Source organism: Rhopalosiphum maidis, chromosome 2 (genome assembly GCF_003676215.2).
Source record: "Rhopalosiphum maidis isolate BTI-1 chromosome 2, ASM367621v3, whole genome shotgun sequence".
NCBI lineage: Eukaryota > Metazoa > Arthropoda > Insecta > Hemiptera > Aphididae > Rhopalosiphum > Rhopalosiphum maidis.
Genome location: NC_040878.1, coordinates 24,395,265 through 24,419,137, shown reverse-complemented (window position 1 = coordinate 24,419,137; position 23,873 = coordinate 24,395,265). Strand labels below are relative to the sequence as shown.

The window sequence follows — 23,873 nt, the reverse complement described above, 5'->3', positions numbered from 1 at the left end:
TTACATGACGATAAAATGCAACGCGTTTAGTACTTACTATCAAAACTGAACTTCATTACTCTAGCTAACGTCAAGTTATAACATGTACAATAATAGCTATAATCAGTGGCGGTCCAAGACACTGACGAACTGGGGAGTAGCCTCCGGAATAGGGTCGCCGGAAGCGCATTCGAAGGTGCTCAACAATTGTAAGATCTTATGGCTTTTTTATATAATGAAATATATTTTTTTTAATGACACATTCATCTACAATAATGAATCGTGTGAAACAATAAAAATGTCATATTGACTATATTTTAAAAATGTACCTGGAATGCCATAATATCTCGGTCCAGTACTGGCTATAATAAAATATGTGATTCGCCAAATGAAATATAATTATATACCTCATCTTTCATAATTTTATAATAATAATATATTCGTATTAGAATGATTTTTTCCAATTATCTATTCACTGGTCAACACTGTATTTTGATTTTGTGCTAACCGTATCCACAGGAATTTCCAATACACAAGGGTCTAGCTCTAGCACAATCATATTAATACGAAAGTTTTTCTTGAAAATAATGAAATGGATAACTCTTTTAATACACAGTAAATAATAAATAATTTAATAATCATATTATTATAATAACATAATAATACATGACAGCCGATAGGTGTACTCTTTTATTAATATTATAATTATTTTTCATAAGGAGTCCCGTTTTTATGAAGTTCGATATACACTATTTTCTAAGTGCCTGTGGTTGCGTACCTAAATGATAATAGTTATACTATAGTAATCACTGCAAGTCATATTAATCTACAATTTCATTATTCAAAGCATGACGTGTGATCGTAACGTATAGGTACGCATAATATTACATTAATATCCAATGGCGTATTTTCAATTTTTCTTCTAGGGGGGGGGGGTTCAATAAATCCGACATAATATAGATAGGTACTGATATAAAGAAATAATTTTTAATAGATTATAAGGCCCAACAGGCAGTATTTCATTATATTCAATTTAAATTAAATAAATAAAAATAGTTGTTTTATTATATTTTAAAGTATAAAATCTAAGCGTTTTTTTTTTTTTACAATTATTGATGTTTATCTAATACGGGTATTTTATAAAGTGGTAATACATACAGTTCAAGGAAAAGTTTAGTTACGCGCGGCGGAGGGCTTTTGAGCGTTCGACCGTGTCCGCTGGCTAGTTTTAAGCTATATTTTATATAAATATATTGTTCACGGGAAAAAGCTGCATCGTCCGCACGTGCCTACATAAATCGGGGTTTGCAAATATGTAAAAATTTTTAGTTTTTTTTTTTTTTCGAGGTTCTGGGGGTCCAGTATCCCTGCCCCCCCCCCGTAAATACGCCACTGTTAATATCACCAATCTGCGTCGTACGTCGACACGATGAACTATATTTCACCGTCAAACATGTTCATTTTGTTAATCGTATATTATACGGTCAGTACTGTCGTACTGGACAACACTAGTAATGCGGAAATAGATAAACATTTAATAATATCTGAAAACACATTCAATTCGTTATGAAATTAATACTCGGTCCCCCCTCCTCCTGCCAAAATTTATATCTATAGGTACTTGCACAGTGTTCACTGTTTAGTGTTTCAGATCACAATATCATATCATATCTCGTATAAAAGTAGTATATGACGTAGGTAAATAAACAGTAATAATGCTACGACTGGCAAACGTGTGGAGACTTTACAAATACGTATTTTTATCAGCATTTTTTTATTTCAAACAGATAGTCGCTGACAAAAATCACAGAAAAAAACCCGAAAAACTATTTTACCGCAGGTTAGTTTTTTATTTATTATACTTGAATAAAGTCTCTTCAGACATTATGACTGCTTTTATGACCTGTTGCTATAGCAATAATAATTTCATCCCCAATTATAATAATTATGAATTTATGACACGTATATCACTATAAAATGATATATGTTATAATTTTATAAATTATTATTTGATCAAGTTGTTTTCTATAGTTTATTAATATAAATGTATACTTACCTACATGTCCTACATTTATCTATAAAAAAAAAACCGTTAGATATATTTAAGGTTGAGCTGCTATACATCACGCCACCATGGCAGAGGCTAGGAGTCAGAAACCTTTTCGTGTAACTGAGTTATTTTTTCAAATAATTGTAAAATCATGATTTTCAAAAACATGCTTTAGTACAAAAAGGACTGATGATATATATTTATATATATCATTGAATATTTCGTCGAAAACTGGTAGACATTTAAAACATAGGTAATAAAAAAAAAAGTCGTCAGAGACTCACGAGACACGGACGCCTGGCAGCCATGTAAGACATCATAATCGACGTTTATTAAAATAATTTATAGCCAATAAATAGACATGGTGTGAAAATAGTTAAATAAATAAAAACAGTTTTTCTAGAAAATTCTTATTTTTTTTACTATGATAGTGTACACAGTGTACATGATTACAATACATAATATTAAAAAGTTAAGTTACTTTTAACTAAGTTATTTAAGGAATTATTTTTATTTTCATAAATAACTTCTAACTTATCGAAAAAACCCAGAATGATTTTAACATAATATTAACAATTAAACAATAAATTCGCTGTGTCGTCAACAATTATTATTTGTTCATATTGTTTCCTGTGACCTTTCGTGTAATTAATTTTACACGAAAAAAAGAAAACTACCTAACTTATTTTTAAGTGAGGTACGTTACTTTTTTTTCAAATTAACTTTTAACGAGTTAAAAAAATAAAAAAATAATTAACTTTTAACTTTAAACTTAACTTACATTTTTCTGTATTAACTTAACTTCACAAGTTAAAATAATTAGTTGATTTTCCCAGCCTTGATAATTGCTATGTGGATTAGCGGCGATCGTAAAATCGATATTAAACAATACATCATGTATGAAAATTGAAAATGACGAAAACACACACACCGTGGTTATTTTGGGCTACATTTTCTGATGACCGCCGCAGCCGCACAACGGTATCGTGCGGTCACGCATCGGTTTTGCCCCCGAGGCGCGCCAATAGATGTTTCACATCAGCGAGTCTTAAATTTAGAAAAACTTTACCGGCCCAAAATACAACGAACGATTTCAAATATGCTACGATTCGTTAACAACGAAGTCCTACACTTGAAACTAATCACGATTAAAACCTATTAAATATGAAACCTCTCTATTAACTTTATAAATCAATTAAAAGAGTCGCTTAAAAAGTGCGCAGTATTTTAAACTTTAAGTGACAACTGACAAAAGCGTATACTCCATCAGCTCAAGCTTGGACGTCTATACTCCATATGTTTTCGATTAATAATAATAAAAAAAAAAAAGTTTTAATCTATATCTACTATGTTGTCTATTATATCCTATTCCGTATACCATGTATCATTTATTTTATATAGGTATCTATGAATATAATTTATATTACCAATTGTTAATTGCCAAAAACAAAAATAATTGTTATTAATAAGTTATAAATTAATAATAATAAATTAGAATTTTATGATAAAAAATTTAAAAATAAAAAAGAAGAAAAGCCTTGTTTTATCATGATACAAATATACAATTCAATTTTTATTTTTATTTTAAGGGTACTTTGTGTAGATGCACAATATAAAGAACATCAAGTTTCCGACACTTTTGCTAGTTTAGTCATAGACTAAGTAACTTAGTTAGAGATACTAAGTCTAAGATAAAATTTTAAATACCCATATTCTTTTGTATTTGAATATATAACTTAGTCCTTAATCAATGACAATACAGACGATTTTAACACCGTGAGTGTAGTATAATATTTATCAATAATTCATAAATCATAGGCGATTCCAAGTGACAGTTCTTACCACGATTTACGATACACATATAAATCTTTGTAGTATAATCATTATAAACGTGATTCTTATATATATATATATAATAATAATAACTGTGGTGGGAATGAGTAATAAACTACAAGATATTAAAAATACAATACCATTTGTCATCGCACTTTTTTTTTTTTTTTTAATAACATTTGACCATATTGCACATCAAAACAATCACAATAAAAAAATATTATGTTCTATAAGCTCGTTATAAATAGTGTACATTTGTATACAATGTTTACATACAAAAAAGCTTATTATCAAACTGTTTGTAAAAAATATAACATTGTACTAAATTTAAAAATATACAAATATGAAATAAATCTGAAAAAATATAAATATATGTTTTGTATATGTACTCAAAGTACCATTACTGCTGTTAGGTAAAAATAGTAATTTTTTACTCAACTATTTATTGTCATTCTTACGAATTCTATATTGATAAAAGTTAAATTAAAATTCAGAACAGCAAAACAAACATAAATGAAAGATAATTGAAAAGATTTATGTTTGAATAAAAGTTAAAACGATAAAAAAAGCCACTAGTACTAGAAATTTATTTTTAAGTATCATAAGTACCTAACCTAACCTAACCATCAAAGTACTTCAGTATTTTGTAAAGACTTAGGTAATAGTAAAAATGATAATTAAAAACATTGAATACATCACAATAACTAGTTGTAATAACTTTTGAAAAAAGTTAATGTTAGGTGCTAACTGCTAAGAACACTAGACAGAATTGGTTAAGCAGTTTATTGAGTACATATGATGGGCAGTCACGCAAAATAAGATTCATACCAATAACAGATTCAAAATAATTTAACAAGTAAAACCAGACTAAAAAAATTAAATTAAAGATTAAACAGTTCTTCCATGGTTCAAATACAAAAAATTAAGACAACTTTGTTGCACGATTTTCATTTGAAAATATATACGATTGATACATAATTCAACAAATAAAATTCACATAATTGATACTATACACATAGAATTATGTATATTATTATGTAAAATCATAAAAGTATAATTGTTACAAGTAACACAATATTACATTAAGAAGAATTGACAATATTATCACGGTTTATACGTGAAACCGTACAACAAGTTTGTTGTCTTTTAATAAGTATATATGTGCACACACATTAAAATAACAATTAATGTTATGTTTATTAATTTTATCACCAATTAATTAACTTAATTTTAAATAATATTCAACTAAAATATTTTATAAAATTTCTAATTGTTTTGTTTGAAAAAAAATATCACAATAAAAATATTTCTACTAAAACAATAATAACTTGTCTATTTAAAATAATTAAATTAAAATGATAATAGTTACCTACAGAAAACAAATTTTGTACACAAAGACGTACAGAAATTCAGATCACAAGGTAACAGAAAATATAATAAAAAATAACTTACTCATATTTAAGTACAACAACAATAGTTTCAAGGGATAAAGAAGGAGATATACAATTTCAAAAAAAAAAATCTTACAGGTTTGCAGATGTTAAACTGGTACAAAATTAAAGAGAACTGTTGATTCAAACACCATGTGTGAACAATTTGTTTGTTTTTAATTTTCTTTTCTTGTATAGTATATTATTTATTGAGTAACATAAACAAAAATTATCTTTAACTAATGCAGTTTATCAGTTCTTATAGAACTCTTCGATTAAATCTTTGTATTTTTCGTTTACTACTGGACGCTTGATTTTTAATGTAGGACCTGAAACAGTTAATCATTTACATTAGTAGCTGTTAATTAAAAAAATGTTTAATAGTTAAAAAAAAAATAAAGTAATATTAATGCACAGTTCATTAAAATCGAAGAGAAAAAGATAATAAATTATCAATATAGCTGTTGAGATCATAATTATTAAAATAATTAAATGTTATCATTTAAAATATCTTTGAAACACATTCCAAACATTTAGAAAAACATTTTAACTCATTTAATGGTAGTAAAGTTTCATAATTTATGTCAAAAAAATATAGAAAAATATCCATAAAATAATATTAATTTGGATATAATGTAATAAATAAATAATAAAATTTGTATTTTAAATTGGTTTACCTAATTCACCAGTAGGCAAAGAGAAATCAACAGGTAGAATTGTAAACTTCTGGATTTTCTGTGCATTAGATATAGCTTTCTTGTTTGCTGCATCAATGCCTTTTTGTATGGCATCAAGAACTTCTTTAGGTTTATTTGCTACGACTTCGGACACTTTGGTAAACTTACAATTAAGTGATGATAGCCATGAAATCACTTCAGGTGTTAAAGTATCAAGTGGCTCAGCAGTTTCAGCATGTACTTCACACTGAATACATAGGTATACAACATAATGTAATAATACTAATCAACATTTTTAAGGAAAATACCAAAATATACCTTTAGAGATAACAGTATGGATAAAAATTTTCTCTTGTCTCCTATTAAGAAAGCATTGCTAACAACTGGTAATTCAGCTTTAACATTATTTTCGATTAATACAGGAGGAATGTTCTCTCCGCCTGCTGTTATTAATAATTCCTAAAATACAAAATAACATGAAGGAATTATATAGGTTACAACTTTTATTTAATGTAATTTACCCTACCTTTATTCTTCCAGTAATAGTAACATATCCTTTATCATCTATTTGGGCAATATCACCAGAATGAAGCCATCCATCACTGTCTAAGGTACTCTCAGTTTTATCTGGCATATTCAAATAACCCATAAACACGTGACGTCCATTAACACACAACTAAACAAAAATATTATATTAATATTGGCTTAAGAAGTTATAAATTATATGCATGTATATTGTAGTATAAAACAAAAAATTAGGGAATTTACCTCGCCATTACCATCCTTATCGGGTTTGTCGATTTTTGAACTAACTCCTTCTAATGTTTTTCCAACACCAGCAACATTCTCGTCAGTTGGATTACTCAGTGTATGTGCACCTCCACACTCAGACATTCCAAATGCCTATTAAACCCAAATAAAATTAATTTAAATTCCAAATAATTGTTAAAAGTAGGTATTATTATATTACTTCGCATAAAGGTATGTCTAAACTCATAAAATATTTCTTAAGTTCCACTGATATAGGGGCAGCAGCTGAAATAAAATATTTGCATCTATCGAAACCAATAGCACTTTTGATACGACTATATATTAACCATCTGAAGAATTTATATGAGTATGTTTCTCTGTCAACTCTGTAACATAAAATATATATTAAATTATATAAAATAAAATAATAAATGATTTAAAAAAACAACCATTAGGCTTAATTTTTTTTTTATATATAAATATTAAATACATAAATAAAAATTATTAACATTTTATGGATAAATGGCAAACAATTATTGAATTAGAAATAATTTAGATGTATTATTTAAGTTAAGTTATTCAAAATAAATTAAGGACAACTTTAAGAGTAATGCATAACTTAGTGAATAGTGTTACTCACTACTCAAACTGTGTATTAATTTTTATCAATTTAAAATAAACTAAATTAGTGATTTGTGCATGTAAATGAAAAAAATACATATAAAAATAACTATAAGCGACTTTTACTATTTTTAATCATAACTTTTAAAGTCAATACAAATTATTAATATAAGTAAATAGTCTAAAATCAGTAGAATGTATATTCAATTTATTGTTAAGAGCAAGAGTGAACAAATGTTTTAACTTAGAATAAAAATTATTTTGTATATTATAAAGCTAAAAGCATATATTATTAAGTACTTGTACAATATTAGTTAAATTATTTATTTGATAACATTGGTGGTGATGGGAAACTCTTTCCACTTATCAACATATTAACTGATATGGGCACTGTAATTTTTGAATTATAGTTGTTGTCAACAATTAGACAAGATATTAGGAGTGAATATTTTTTTCAATTTAATAAACTAACATGACACTTAATTGGTTTATTTAGAAGAAATAATTAACATTGATAAGCATTTTCAATAAATAGAATTCAAACACAATACCATTAAATACAAGAACTTAAATAAGATAGCAAGTACTTTTTAGTTTTTTCCATATTTTAAAAATTGTAAAAGTACATTTATTAGAATATTTTGTGCATAATATACATCATATTGCATATTGTAAGCTATTATGAATGTGAAATTTCATAATAATATTAACATTTTACCACAATATAATAAAAACTTAATTTATTAATAAAGAACAATCTATTCAAATTGATTTTAGACTGTAATCCTTTTTTTTTTAAACAATAATTAATCAAATAATTTTTAGAAACAATATTTTAAATTAATCAGTACATTTAGGCCTACCTATGTGAGAACTTTCAGACTTCAAAACCCGAATTTAAGATATCTTGAAGCATTATTTAAATCAACATGGAGAATTTTTTAAATATAGGTTTATTAGCTGATCTTAACAAAAAGTCAAAAATATTATTCGTTTAAAACAACAAATGAAATAAAATGTTAACAAAGAAAAAAAATTATTATAGCATACATTTATTGAATGAGTAATAAATTCAAATAAGAATAAAATGTATTCTTAAAAGATATAAATAATGTATAACAATGGTTTATAAATAATTTACCTGGTTTTAAACAATTAAAAAATGTTTATGCAAAAATAATCCTCACTCAGCAAACGAATGGCCATAATAAACAATCATTTATAGACCATATAAATATACTATTAAATTCTAATACAATAAAAATGGGCTAAGTATATTTTTAATTTTGTTTTATTTTCTAAACCCTAAAATATGCTCTACCATATGCAAAATAATTTGTTCTCAAGAAATTTTGTAAGTAACATATTGTAATCTAAATTTGTTACTCCCATTAAATAAATAAATCCATTAACAAATATGAAAATTTAAAAATCCACTATCTAATAATAAATAATTTTATTAAAACTTGCATTTCAAAATTATATTTTTATTGAACACAAATCTAAATTAATGAATATTTAGTTTCTAAGCAGTAATAAATGTTTTATTATAATTATGTATAGCACTAAGTATACTAACCCTTTCATTGCATCTTCATAATGATTTAAACCAACTTCTTTAGCCCAATCAGCAATGTATTTCTTTAATGAACCCGATTTTCGGCCAATACTCACTAATTTTTCATTAATTTTTTCCCAAACACGAGGAACGCCCAAAAAGACTGTAGGTCTAGCAGCTTGGAGTGTGTTCACTAAAGAACCCTAAAATAAAAATAATATGTATTTTTTTATTACTTAAATACATTTAAATTTTTATAAACAAACCTTTAAAGCGTCTTTTTCACCAAAATATACTTGAGCCCCTAAAGTGATCGCACTATATATATCAGTAATCTATAAATATTAAATATTATTAAAAATGAATCATAATCTATTGTACATGAACGTACCTGTGCTGCTACATGACTTAAAGGTAAATATGATACAAGAACTTCCTTGCCATCAACTAAGGACAAAAATTTTGTGATCATATATGCATTGTATGTGAGATTATCATGACTAACCATGACAGCTTTTGATGCACCTTCAGTTCCAGACTAATTTTAAAAATTATAAAATAATAATATTAGTATTAACAAGGATGTTTGAATAAAATGTTAAATATAATTTACCGTAAAAACTAATGTACAGCACTCATTAACTCCCATGGTTTTCAATATAGCATTTAATTTGTCATCAGATTCAGCTGATCCAATTCTCATTACATCTTCCCACTAATAAAAAAATATGTCATATTTTATTATACTATAATTTTAAGAACAATAACCTAAATTTAATTTAAAATCATAAATATAACAAAGTATACTACTTAGGCCTTTTATGACATTAAATGTCCACATATTATAAGTGTATACTAAAATACATCGAATAATTTATTTTAATAAATACCAATGCTTTTATAGATATTTTAGTAACATAATTTTAAGTTTTTAAAAAATAACCTTTACCTAAAAATTTCTATTGTACATTTTTAATATTTTTATTTTTTTAATTTTTTTTCAAGACAGAATAATATTTAGAGTATTTTGATGTATAAAAATTGAATTTCAGATAAATAATTAATGAGTTATCATTTTTTAACGCGTTGATGAGTAGAATAGAGTAATACTAGTTATCTAAATTTTTAACACTTATAACTAATATCCAAAATTCAATTTTTATATATTGAAAAACTACAAAAAATTCTGCTTCAAAATATAAAATAAAAAAAGTATATTATGATTCAAAAAAGTAAAACTTAAAAATTTAAATAAATAAAAAATAGTAAAAACCATTTTTTTCCAAAAATGTTGCTTTATAATGATTTAAAATAAATATTATCAAAATATTAATGTTTACTGTATTTTACAAAAATAATAATGCACTTAAATAAAGATTTATCAACAACAAAATTGTTTTTTTTTCTTTTTTTAATGGTATTTATTCTGTAACAAAATTTTAGTTTTCATCTTAAAATGCCTATTATGTAATGAAAAATATAAAAAGGAAAGCATTATCAGTAATGTCTATAAATTATGGTTTCTTTTTAATTTTTTGAGTTAATTAAATGTAAAAATGGAAATCTTTGTTACACATGTTCTCTGAAACCTTTCATTCGATAATCTTGTTTTTTTATTTTAATGAAAAAGTACACTATGGAACAGGGTTCAAACTTACTTTTGTGATTGTTAAAAATTAAATAATTAATTTAATTAATAATAGGCAAATATGCATAAAAAGATATTTTTTTCATCTGTGTTAACAATTATTAGTTATTATTATAAATCAGTATTTTAGCGAATAATTTATGTAGTATAGTATATTTTTTTTTTTATTTATTGTTGGTTCACGCTATTGAAATTGTATGAGTTATTGATTTTTGGTCCTGAATTGAAAAGGAAAATAAAATTTAAATTGTTCAAAAAAAAAAAAAAATTTAAAAAAAATAATGGCGCTGTTAAATGGCAAAAAAAAAATGTGGGGCAGGAAAGCTATGTAAAGTTTATATGTCAGAAATATCATAATTTAACACAAATGCATTGTGTATGGCCAATGAAATCTTAGCTAGTATATTAGCTATTAGCTAGTAATAAATATAGATACTAAAAATTCTTCAATAAAACATATACTTTGAAAAGATAATTAATTTCAAAAGATATAGTATTTAAGTATTTTGTAGTAAACATTTTTAAATAATATTTATAATTAAAAATATACTCGTATACTATTATTATGAAACATTTTTAAGGTGTTTACTATAATAATGCAACTTGAAAACTATAATTAATAAATAACATAACTAAACTAAAAACTTACAGATAAAACACCCTCTTCTGTAGGTTTGCCTTCATACTGAATGATAGCTTTCAAGTGGGGTAAACGACTTTTGACTGATAGTATTTTTTCCAATTGCTTGCTATCTTCAACTACAGCAATATTTGCTTTACTTGTCTCTAAACAGTGGAAACAAGCATCCACAAGATTTGTTGTATACATTCCAGCAGCAAAACCACTTTATTAACAATAAATAATTATTCACTACATTTTAGGATGTCAATACATATTTATAAAATAAATTAAGGCTTACATAACTACATATTATAAATATATAGAGAATTAATATATTATTTTGTAATCCAATTGTGTACTAAATTACAAGACAAAAAAAAATTAACTTACCCAGCGTAAATGGCACCCAAGTCGGAGTAAAACCATTCTGGAGAATTAAAACCAATTATACAAACGCCATGAAATCTTTCAAGGCCCAACTTTATAAATGCTTTGGCAACAGTTCGTACATTATGTTCATATTCTCTGAAAATAAATTTTATATGTTTCATAAAATTGGGTAGAATAAATATAATTTTAACAAAAAAAACCTACTTGTATGTAACTTTGACCCATTTATTGGCCGATTTATAATTTAATGCAGGAAGATCTCCATATTTTTCAGCAGCTCTAGTCAAAAGTCCAGGTACAGATATGGGAGTGTTATCTGCACCAGGTTCAATTCTTAAAGTAACTCGGCCATTTGCTTCACTTGTATATTTTTGTGAAGCAGGTAAAACTTGGTCTGGCCCATCTAAATATGATAAATTGCATGATTATTATATATATATATATCATAACTCAATATTTAACAATTAAGAGCATTTAATTTAATTTAAATATTTATTTTTATAAATAATATTTAAAAACAATAATTAATTAATAAATTAAGTTTTAAAATAAGTTCATATTTAATAAAAAGAAAAAAACTAATACTTACAATTTTCTGCTGGTTTTGAGTTTTCAAAACTTTAATATGGAACATAGAAAAATAAAGGAAAAAACGCAAATAATAATAATTTTAAAAATTAACAATATAAAATCTAAATTATTTTTTATACTAACCTCATTTTTGTGTTATTTTCAACAACTGCACTAGGTAAAAATGAATTCTGTGAAACAAAATACAAATATAAATGAACCAAAACAAGGAAAATATTAACTATATTAAATTTTATTTAACTATATTTTGTATTTAATTCTATATATTATTACCTATAGGTACTAAAATTATATTAATTATATTATATTTAATAATAACTAACCTCTTTTATTTTGTATTGACTTCCACCATTTTGCATAACACTTGGAATAATATCACCATCATCACTCATAATGAATTAAATAAGTACTGAAAAATAAAAATAGAGATCAATTATTAAAACAGATTACAAAACATTATATCTGTTTAATCCAATTAGGAAAATAAATAAATTTAAAATGTGATAACATAAATATATCTAATGAACTACTTTTATTATATTATTACATTTTAATATAATTATATTTCCATGATTTATGATAGGATTGGTCATAAACCAAAGTTCATTTTTATTTTCAAAACATACCTAACACCTACATCCTATATATAACACAACTTTTAATTAGTTGTAAAATGGAAGATCAACATAAACATTATTTATTACATTTTATTACAAAAATATTTTCAATGGTCAAAAAGTATTTTTTTAAGAAAAATATATCACATCAAAGTAAAATCAGAAATTTATTTAAAATTATTATTCTTAATTAGATTTATTTTATTTATTATTGCTATATCTTTAATTTCAACAATGAGTTATAAAAATAATAGATGAGGCACATTTGGTTTATATCATAGGTAATTATGATCTTTAATTATTTATAGTTTTTTGTAGATAGTCTTATTTATTATGTCATTGAACCTGTATAGAAATATAAGTACAATGTACCTATTTTAAAGTGTTATTTTTTATCATATAAGTTAAGTTGTGTTTATAATAGGTACATTTTTTGAAAATTGTTTATATATTTATGTATAAAATATATTATGATACCTAAATATTCCAAATTTTGTTAATAATTATTCGATTATAATATTTAAATAAATTAACAATAGTTTTTTTTGTGTACATACATAAGAAAGTCTTTAAAAAATTATAAGTACAAATTACTTATAATTTTTAAATGCCTTTATTACTATTTTCATGTCTTCTTTAAAATAGGCAGGTAAGTATTCTAAAATGACCTTCAATTTATATACATGCCAATATTTAGTATTGCTTATAAATTATAATTTTAGATTCAAGATAAAATAAAAAGAATCATTAAAAATATTTATAAATCAACTTCTGTTCTATAAGATCAATATTTTAGAATTTTTTTAATAATATTTATCAATAGAAATTTTAAATATGTGACTTTGATATTTATTATAAATACATAGTTACAAAAACTCTATATATATGATGTTGAAAAATAAATAATAAAAATACCTACAATGTTAATAACTGTTAAATATAATAATTATAATATCACAGGTTGATCAAAGATTTATCATTTTAAAGGTTCAATATATTTTTTATCCATAGCAAGCCAAATAATTGAACAGTAGAAAATTTACTTCATAAATTAAGATAACATAAAATTAATTTATAGTTGATTTAAATGAGAGATCAACAGTAATTAATTGATTTAATCAATGCAGAAGTACATGAACTTTCTGTAAAATATTACCTAATTACAGTATAAAGATAAACTGATTATTTACTAACAACAAAAATGTATAGTTGCTAATAGTTTTGTTGAAATTGTGAGTAATAGCAAATCATTAGATTAGTAGGAATTTATAATTGACCACTTAGATAATTTTTAATGAAGAATTAATATTTATGGGAAAAAAAAATATAAAAGTAATTTTTCAGAGAAATTTTAATTGTAATAATTATATTATTACACTTATTTATAATTTAATAACTACCTACTAGTACCTATCTTTTTAATGGGAAAGCTACAACAAGAACTTATACTTTGACTTGAATTATATTCATACAATAGTAATTATTAGGTAATAACAATAGAAACCTTGAATAAAACATTCAGTACATTAAATTATACAATCATTTCAATTTGTAAAATAAAATTAAATGAGAACTAAGTAATCACTATATTATATAATAATATTAACTTATAATAAATGATTATTAAATTCAAATATATTTGAAATGGGTATTGGAAGGAAAATTGAATAAAAATTAAAGTTGCTAGAAATATCCTATAGACTTGATTTCTTAATCACTTAAGAATGCCATAATATACCTACTTTTTAGTTTTTATTATTCTCATCTGAATATTTTAATTATTTCTATGGACTCAAAAAAAAATGCTATCAAATTATGATAACATTTACCTAATTAAAAAAAAATTTTAAATTAGATATTAAATAATAGATAAACAATGTTAATCACTTATTTAACAATAAATACGAGTATTAAAAAAATTGTCTTTATATTTTATAAATTAAAAATATTATATAACTATATAAGTAGGTAAATATAAGGTCTAAAAAGAAATCAGAAAACAAGGATGTGGAACAACTTATATGTTAAATATTTATTGAAACAGGTTTAATTTAAAATCAAGTTTATAGTTCATATATTATTCAAGATGACCTCAAAAATATATTTACCTACCAATGATCAACTAACCTTATTAATAATAAAGTGCAAACTAACTTCTGATTACTTTATTCTAGAGGGTATTATATAGAGTATCAAGACAATTTTAAACATAATTTTATAATTACTTATGTATATTATATTATTACCTAAGTCATATTTGTTATTTTTACATAGATACGTACTTAAAAACTTTATATATTTATTAAATAAAAAAATTATTTAGTTTAGGATGTTCACTTAATATTTTAAGAATGGATTTAAAATTATCAAATACTTATAGAATAATACTAATAATATAAAATATTATATATCTATATATTATATGCATGTATTATTATATGCAAACTGTATAGGTCACAGCTATTGATGAAATAAAAAAATAATACCTATTCAAGTACCTATCAATAATTATACTAAATAGGTTTTTAGTTAAATATATTTTTTTTTTACTAATTATTTGTACTTGAATTGTTATAAGAAGATAAGAGAGAAGTATATATTTTATTGTGTTTTAATATAATATGGCATTATTAAAGAAAATCAAGTGAGGATGAACTAAATCATTAATCAATCAATGAAAAAGAGTCAGCACATCAACACGCACTAATTATTTATATATTATTTTAATAAATCTATTACAATGCCTAGCAGGGGTAATACAAGATTCTGCAGTCCATACAATATACATTTTAATTAATCTGATTCTGTACATTTTTGTCATGAAAAGATATTTTTTATTTTATCTGAATGTAACACAATTTTGCACAAAATTTAATATAATTTTATATTATATAAGGTAAATCAAATCTCACGGCACAAATTAATTTTATGCAAAATCATGTATCTGTATAATTGAAAAGGTACACGGAGAGTCGTGATGAGTTACATAGCAGGGGTAACTAGGGGGTGCCTGGGTAATAAAATAGATGGAGTTTATGAAAATAAAAAACCTTAGTTGTAGTTATAATTAGATAACAAGGATTTATAAGGCATTCAATTAATAATTACTATAAAAAGAAGACACTTTGATATTTGACAATTTTAAAACAGATTCACTGACCAAGGTTTTTTCTAACTAATAATCTATAAAAAAAAAAAAAATGAAAAGTAATAGTGTAAATAATTTGATTAGGTAATGGAAAATTAATTTGAATGCCTAGTGTTATGACTCATAAAATACACAAGGTCTTGTATACTAACTAATTGTCTATGTAAATAGTAATTCATTCATCATTTTTATAGCTTATATGATTAAACAAGAATTTATAAATCTTTCTAAATAAAGTAGAATCATAAAACAACATCAAAAATTAAAGTCACTATTAAAAAAAATAATTGTTAAAAACATTTTAAATATTATAAACATATTTTTATGATACTTAAGTAATTAAAAATTCACCTAAAGGTATTAAAATTTAAAATGTATCTAATATACCTAATTTGATTTTGTAAAATTACTAATTAGTAATTACTTAAAACATGTCAAGTATATATCTAATTAATGTAAATGTGAGTATCTAATTGGAATTTAACAGTAAAACAGGGAATACATTTTATAATTAGGTATCTACCCAATAAACTGAAACCTAGTAATACATTGTGAAATACCTATCTATATTATTTAAAATAAATGAAACACTTTTGCCAAAAACATATTATGCTTTGTATACTATGATGTATATACTACAATTTACTCCAATAAATTATTGAATTAATTAAATTAATACTAAATTGTGGATTCTATACGAGTGAAAATTAGGTAAGATAGTCATTAAATCAGAAAGTAGGCACATTCTACTAACTACTTATCAACCAAAATTATATCAAAGAACAATTTTTAGGACATACATATTAGGTAATTTTTCAACTTTACTTAATTTTTATAAAAATAAATTAAACATTGAAAAAATCTAACTTAAAACTAAAGATTCAGGAAAAGTTAGCTTTAAGATTTAAGCATCACATTTCACAGAACCTCTTATTTATATTTATAAATATAATATGCAAATAACTAAATCAATAAAAATAATATTGTAATTTGTAATGAAAATAAGTAAGTAACTAATTCCTTTAATTTTTTTTAATTGACTAATTATTACTCACATTAAAGCGAGCATTAAAGTAAAACAAAATAATTTTCTTTATTATAAATATCATATAATACCTATTGGCTATTTGTTTTAGGTATATATCTAGAAACAAAGGAACATTGTAGTCATATAAAATATATGACACGTAGAGTACTATACTACTATATGAATAACCTTAATACCTTTGAACACAAAATCTCTTAAAATCCCAATAACGGAAAATAAAAACTGTAAAATATTCACATAATATGTGTTTTCAAGATAAATACTTAGTTAATACATAAATACATGTTTAATAATGCACATAAATTGAGACATAAAAGTAGACTTATAATAATAGGTTAAAAAAACAAACATTCAAGGACAGTTATTCCAAGTTTAAGGTAGGAAGTGTACGTGCATACATATTTTATTAATAAGTTTAGGTAAACTTACCTAGGTATACTTACTAAAGCATGATTTTAGGTAATCTATTTAAAAAAATTAATAGGTTATTTTAATAAACGGGGTACACTTTTCACTCATTACTCTGTAAATATTTTTCAATTCTGTTTAGGAGATGTTAAACTACTAAATGGATCATAAATTCTAGATAATTGCTACGAGTTAGAATTTTTTTTAACTTATGTATTTTGCACATGCGCATCAAAACTTTATTTTTTTTAAATGACAACCCTCATTTTGAATACCATTTTCAAATTAATTCATTTGTTTCAAGCAATTTTGATCTATCAACTTGCATACTACATCTAAAATTGGCAAAATTAAAAGTAGTTATAATTTAAAAAAAAATCTATTAAATTTTATTTTTATTTTTGTTGTACATATTTTTTTGTTCTATATATCATTACAAGTATTATTGTACATTTATATGTATAATATACATTGTATATTTATTATTAAAGTAATAAAATATTTTATAAATTTATAATATAATATAATACTTGTAAATTAAATTGTAAATAAAAATGTATTGTATTGTTAAAAAAATTTATAAATTTAGAATATTATTTTCTGAAAATAAGTAGGTACATGTTTTTATAATAAATTATGCAATTTCATAATGTGTAATAATAAAATAAAATGATAATTCATAAATAGTAAATAATTTATTACTTTAATAATTTTTCCACAAATATACGGTATTTATATGAAACATATGTATTAAAGACTGTATTATACTGGTTTCCATGAGACTATTGACAAATACTTTTCTTTGATGTTTAATGACTTCAATATAGTGTATCAATCTACATATTTTGTCAAACAATTGATGTCAAACCAGTGTAATACTGATTTTATACCTACATATTACAATATTCAAATTTGATAATTACTTAATACACCTACAACTCAACATACAACTATGAGTATATGACTAAATTAATAAAATATGACACTTTTAATATCATAATGGTATAATATTTTAACAGTGGATAAAATATTTATGTTGCGGGCTAAAAATTGTTTATCTTATGTCAATAATGACTAGCTATTTAAAATATATAAGGCTTCTTATATTAATGGAGAGTATGCTCTGGGGTATGTAAAAATATAACAAAAAGAAACAGTCTATAATTATCTACATACCAAGAAAAAACCCTGGATCTAAAGCTAATTATTTTGGGCTCAGAAGTATTTACACTCGAATAATACAATTATAGAAACAAATTCAAATACCTATGAAAAAAATGAAAACAATAACAAAAAAAAAAAATGCAAATACAAGAGCAAAAAAAAATAAAAACATTTAGGTATAGTTAGATAGATAGGTACTACCTAACTACTTTTTAATTATGTACCTAACAGCTAAAAGAGTAAAAAAGAACACATTTACTTACTAATGAAAGAATTGCATACAATTAACATTTGTATTATAATGTTATGATAAGTACGCGAACTAAATTAAAAATATGCATTTATTGAAGTACCAGTGGCCAACTAAATAAACCTCGAAATAAACAATAAGGTGTAAAAAAAACCTATTTTATTCAATTCAAATTTATCAGTTGGCCGCGCGAAACGTCCTGACCTCTGTGTCGGACGTATTATCATAAATCACACACACACACACACACACACACACACATACACCAAGAGTAGGTATACAATATTCAGCAGGAAGTGTAAAACAAAATAGTAAAAATACGTATTAGCAAAAATTGAAAAATTACGAAGTACCTAACCACAATTAAAGGAGGGTAGGTTAGGTTAATATATTATACAAAGGTGGACCGGTTGTGGTTTATCCGACGACCGTCCCCTTCGTGCAAAGTAAAACACAGTATTTACCTTTTCGTCAGATGTCGAAGCAACACAGAAAACAATCTTGTTATCTCGTCGGACACAATACGCTGCGGGGGCCGAGTCAGCAACGTACTTTTGCCACTGTGAAAGTTTAGACAGACGAACCGACAGCGACGACAATACTAACACTTATCGTGATTCGCGCGGGACGACGGCACTCGTACGCGAAAACTGCTACTAATGCGAGCGGCGACTGACGGCCGGCGGTCGGCGGCGGTGGATTGTAGAACCGGCTATGAAAGTACGAAATCCAAATAACTCTCGTAACTTCCTCCTCCTTCCACTACTTGAGCCGGCTGTTGCTCGTATCGCGTTGAAGACGGCGATAAGCAAATTTTACGACTATTAATTTGACGTACCACTGCAATCGTGATTTAAACGACGACACGGTTTAATAATAAACGAAAATACCGATAACGCGAGTGAGAGACGTCCCGGGGGCACACAATGCAGTGTTGGAAATTATTTATAAATATAATTACACATACACATATATATTATACCCATATAACGATGTTGTATTATTATTATTATTATTACTATTAACGCGACGGCGGCGGATGATCGACACGGTACAGTGTTCGTAGGAAATAATTACAACAATTGTGCAGTGTAAATAATGAATGTTCTATGGTTGCGAGTTGCGATTTTTACTTCGCAAAACTCGCGCGCGGTCAGGTAAATTTTTCTAAGGTGACAACGTCAACAGTGACACGCACGTACACTGGCGGGCAACGTAGTCAACGTACTCTACTCGGACCGTCGCGGTAACGGTTACGGAATTGGAAATCGTCGTTGGCCGTGGGCGCAAAGGTGATCGTCACCGGTCGGATCGCGATGGCGTGACGTCATAGCGTTTGCCCGTACGCGAGGCTACTGCCGCCGCGTCGTCATGGAACAAACGCGGCCGCGGTCGCACCTATGGTCCGACGACCCGGCTTGAATGAACCGGCCGTACGCGCACGTGACGACGTGGTCGACGCTCGACCCGGCGCCGCCGAACCGTTGACGTACGGCTGGGTGGGCTTTCGCGATCGCACCACTTCGGCGGCGGCCAATGGGAAACGCGCAACGCGCTCACAGACCGGGCCACGGTGCTAAATGAAAACTGTAAATGCGAATTCAGCGCGGGTCACCCGGATCGAGTCGTTTTTCTTGAGATTTTCCTCGTCGTTATTTTGATTTTTGTCGAGAATAATAGTATGTGTTCAAGCGATTTAAAAGTACCGAAAATATCGAGCAATGCATTTAAAAAAATCACCGCGACCCGGTTTTAAATATTGAAAAATATAATATCAACCGATATGTTGATGACTGGTTTTTTTAGACAGTGTCCGTGATTATATTTTGCTTCAAGGTTATCATTGTTGTTGTTATCGTCATCATCATCGCCGTTTGCCACTGTCATTATCATCGTCACCGATCATCATAACATTCGGTTACCTTGTACTGGTTGTACTCAACTCGTGTACAATACTACAGTAATACAGTGTACTTATATCAATTATTATATCTTATTTACTTCCTTCTCGTGTCGGCTTGTCGGGACTAAATATTAGGACAGCCACACGTCACACTATACACAATATGACCGTCACGAGTACAATATTGCGTAACAACTGACAATGAACAAGAAACAATAAAACAAATAAAAAAATCAACAAATGTAGTTATGTAATTGTTATTACGAGATTCGACTTTTATTCAAAAAATAAGTTGTGTATAATTATCGAAAATAATACATTGTAGGAAAAAACAAGTTTTTTGTACATTAGGTAACTCATCATATTAATGGAAAGATTGAATCAGTACTTATAATTACTTTATTATGATGTAAATATTTACTATTTACTAAGTATACCTACCAATACATAAAAATATTTATTACAAAAAATACATGCAAATATAGATTTAAGTGTTTGAGTGCAGTATAACAATAATAAAAGACATAAACGATTAAAAGACTAAAAATCACATGAACAATTAGTTAACTAAAACAAAATGATCATTTTAATTTAGCTTTTTTTGTATTTTTTTTATCAGGAGAAGACATATCTCTAGATTTTTTATTATTAGAAGAACTCTTACCAGCTTTAGTATTCTTGTAAGCTAATGACATTTTTGTAATGTTATTTTTGTAAACATCTTCATGCACTACCACTCGTTTTGGATAATGCACTCCAACCACACAACCAGCTCTTTCTTGAATGGACTTAGGTGCTGACCATGGTTCATATATATACTGATCTGGATACTTTGCTAATTCTGGGATATATTTTCTGATGTAATCACCACTTTTATCAGTCTTTTTACCAAATGCAACTGGACTGTAGACTCTAAAAAATTGACGGAAAAATGCTGATGCTGACAGCCACATCCAATTCCCAGCATTCATTGACCAATCAGCATCAAGTAATAATTCTTCAAATACAGCTAAGCCTTTTTCCCAAGATATCCACAAGTCTCCTCGGGTTAAAAAACATGCAACAGCATGTCTGGCTAAATGGTGTATCCACCCTTCATCTCTCAATTGTCTCATAATGGCATCAATGAATGGATATCCTGTCTTACCATTTGTCCAGGCTTCTAACGCATCAGGGTTGTTATCCCACGGTACCTGACAACAAATTGAATTACCTTCCATTTTATCAAAATTGGGAGTTGAAGCACCAACAGTATAATAAAACTCTCTCCAATACAACTGACCAATCAGAGATACAGGAGGTTTGGAATGAGGGCTATTACCGATAACTTCTTTCAATCTATAATAAAAATGACTAGCTGATAAACACCCAAATTTCATGTATGGGCTTAATACAGTAGTGCTAGGCTTCAGGCTATTTGGCGATGTATTTGGTTTTTCAAATTTACATATCCATGTCTTGTTTTTCATATATTCTTCCAAACGCCTAAGAGCTTCTTTTTCTCCACCAGGATATAAACATGGTTTAAGTTCTGCCGGGTTGAAACCCTTTAACGTTAATAATTCGTCCAATGTTGGCACATCAAACTCTTGGTTGTTTAAGTCATCATTAAGTAGACACTCAGGAGGTAACTTTTCTGGTGCAGGTATTGGTCGACGAGGATTTGGCATAGATTCGACAACAGATGTAAACTTCTGGTAAGTCATTGGAACGTTGCCACCATTTGCCCTGAGCACAAGTTCAGTATTATAAATAGTATGAGAGACTTTTTGTTCTACTTTGACACCATGTTTTCTGGCCAGTTGCTCCACTTGATTATCCCTTTGACGGGCGTATGGCTCAGTGTCCAACTCAAATGTCAACAGTTTTACATTCCATTTGGCAAACAAGTCTGGAAAGACTTCGTGTGGCAACCCTCTGATAACATATAGCCGTGTGCCCAGTTTCCGTAGTGTACTGTCCAAGTCCATCAGACTCTGCTGCAAGAACCTCCAACGGTTCGCACCTGCCCGTATGTATTTACGGAAATAAGGGTCCAGTATGTAAATGGGTCTAAGCTTGTAACACTGACCACTATTACTCTTCGCTTCGCACGATAGCTTAAACGCTGGGTTATCATGTAAACGCATACCTTTCCTAAACCAGTGAATGGTTGTCTCGTGTCCAACACCAGCATTATTCTTGTCCATGTTATAATTAATATTATGATATAATGATCTTGTTGTATCTAACTCGTGTGTTTGTCAAGTGGACGAAGTAAATATAATCTGCCAATTTACTTTGTGCTATTTTGGACAGTAAAAATAAAATCACTTCACGCATGTGATGTATTTGAAAAATAATGGTTTTATTACGTGCGATTTAGTAGTTTTAATTTTATTAGTGGTATAGGTACAAAAATATTTAATCATTAATATTGTTCATTTAAAAGTTGAAAGTTGAAACCAAAAGTATGAACGTTCGAATAGTTTTCTAACCAAACGATTTTCATGTTATCTGTTATCATTGTCGTAATATTGTATGATAACAGTTGTTCAGAGATTTGGTGATCACTTTAGATAATATTAAATTATTAAATAACATTAATATTATTATGTGGATATACTATATATACAATATACTGTATATGATCTAAAAACTCTACATTTTGAACTGGCCTTTTTTTTAATCCTTTTTTAAATATGTATATATTATATAATTAGGATAACATGAAATTGTAGGTAAATACAATTTTTTACAGAATCATAACAATTATTATTTATTGTATTAGTATTTAGTAAATACTGTGAATATGTGAAAAAATAATAAAATAAAATTACAACAATAATTGATAATTGATACTTTTTTTAAAAAAAAATTGTATTTATTTTGCAACTTGTCTAATTATTTACAATTCATCCCAATACATCATACAGTTTAACATTTTTAATAAATATTAAGTAATTAGAAAGACAATAACCTTAGGATATCTCATTGTCGACATTGTCTCAATGTCTAGGATGTAGTACCTAACCTATATCTACAGTTTTTCTATGTAATATACTAATATCATATATTAATATGACTAATACATTAACACCTACCCTAATGCTAATGGATTCTATTTTTTATTTAATCTTCAAAAACTGAACGTTCATATGCAAAAAAGAACTACATTGGATTATGAACTTTAGGGTTAATGCATAT

The 23,873-nt window shown here is 26.4% G+C and overlaps 2 protein-coding genes across 2 annotated transcripts; both read right to left on the bottom strand.

The window, feature by feature from the left end:
• Window positions 1-4,630: 4,630 nt before the first annotated feature.
• On the bottom strand, window positions 4,631-19,986 carry LOC113553585 (very long-chain-fatty-acid--CoA ligase bubblegum). Its single transcript, XM_026956978.1, has 17 exons — window positions 19,249-19,986; window positions 12,473-12,558; window positions 12,273-12,319; window positions 12,148-12,176; window positions 11,763-11,961; window positions 11,559-11,693; window positions 11,196-11,391; window positions 9,512-9,613; window positions 9,290-9,436; window positions 9,165-9,233; window positions 8,920-9,101; window positions 6,940-7,105; window positions 6,738-6,872; window positions 6,496-6,645; window positions 6,288-6,428; window positions 5,970-6,216; window positions 4,631-5,621 (listed from the first exon to the last, which is right to left on the bottom strand). The coding sequence occupies exons 2-17, from the start codon at window positions 12,539-12,541 to the stop codon at window positions 5,545-5,547; spliced, it is 2,091 nt and encodes a 696-aa protein (XP_026812779.1). The 5' UTR covers window positions 12,542-12,558; window positions 19,249-19,986; the 3' UTR covers window positions 4,631-5,544.
• A 1,145-nt stretch (window positions 19,987-21,131) lies between these two features.
• On the bottom strand, window positions 21,132-23,186 carry LOC113552368 (cryptochrome-1). Its single transcript, XM_026955234.1, has one exon. The coding sequence runs from the start codon at window positions 22,874-22,876 to the stop codon at window positions 21,269-21,271; it is 1,608 nt and encodes a 535-aa protein (XP_026811035.1). The 5' UTR covers window positions 22,877-23,186; the 3' UTR covers window positions 21,132-21,268.
• Between the last annotated feature and the right edge of the window lie 687 nt (window positions 23,187-23,873).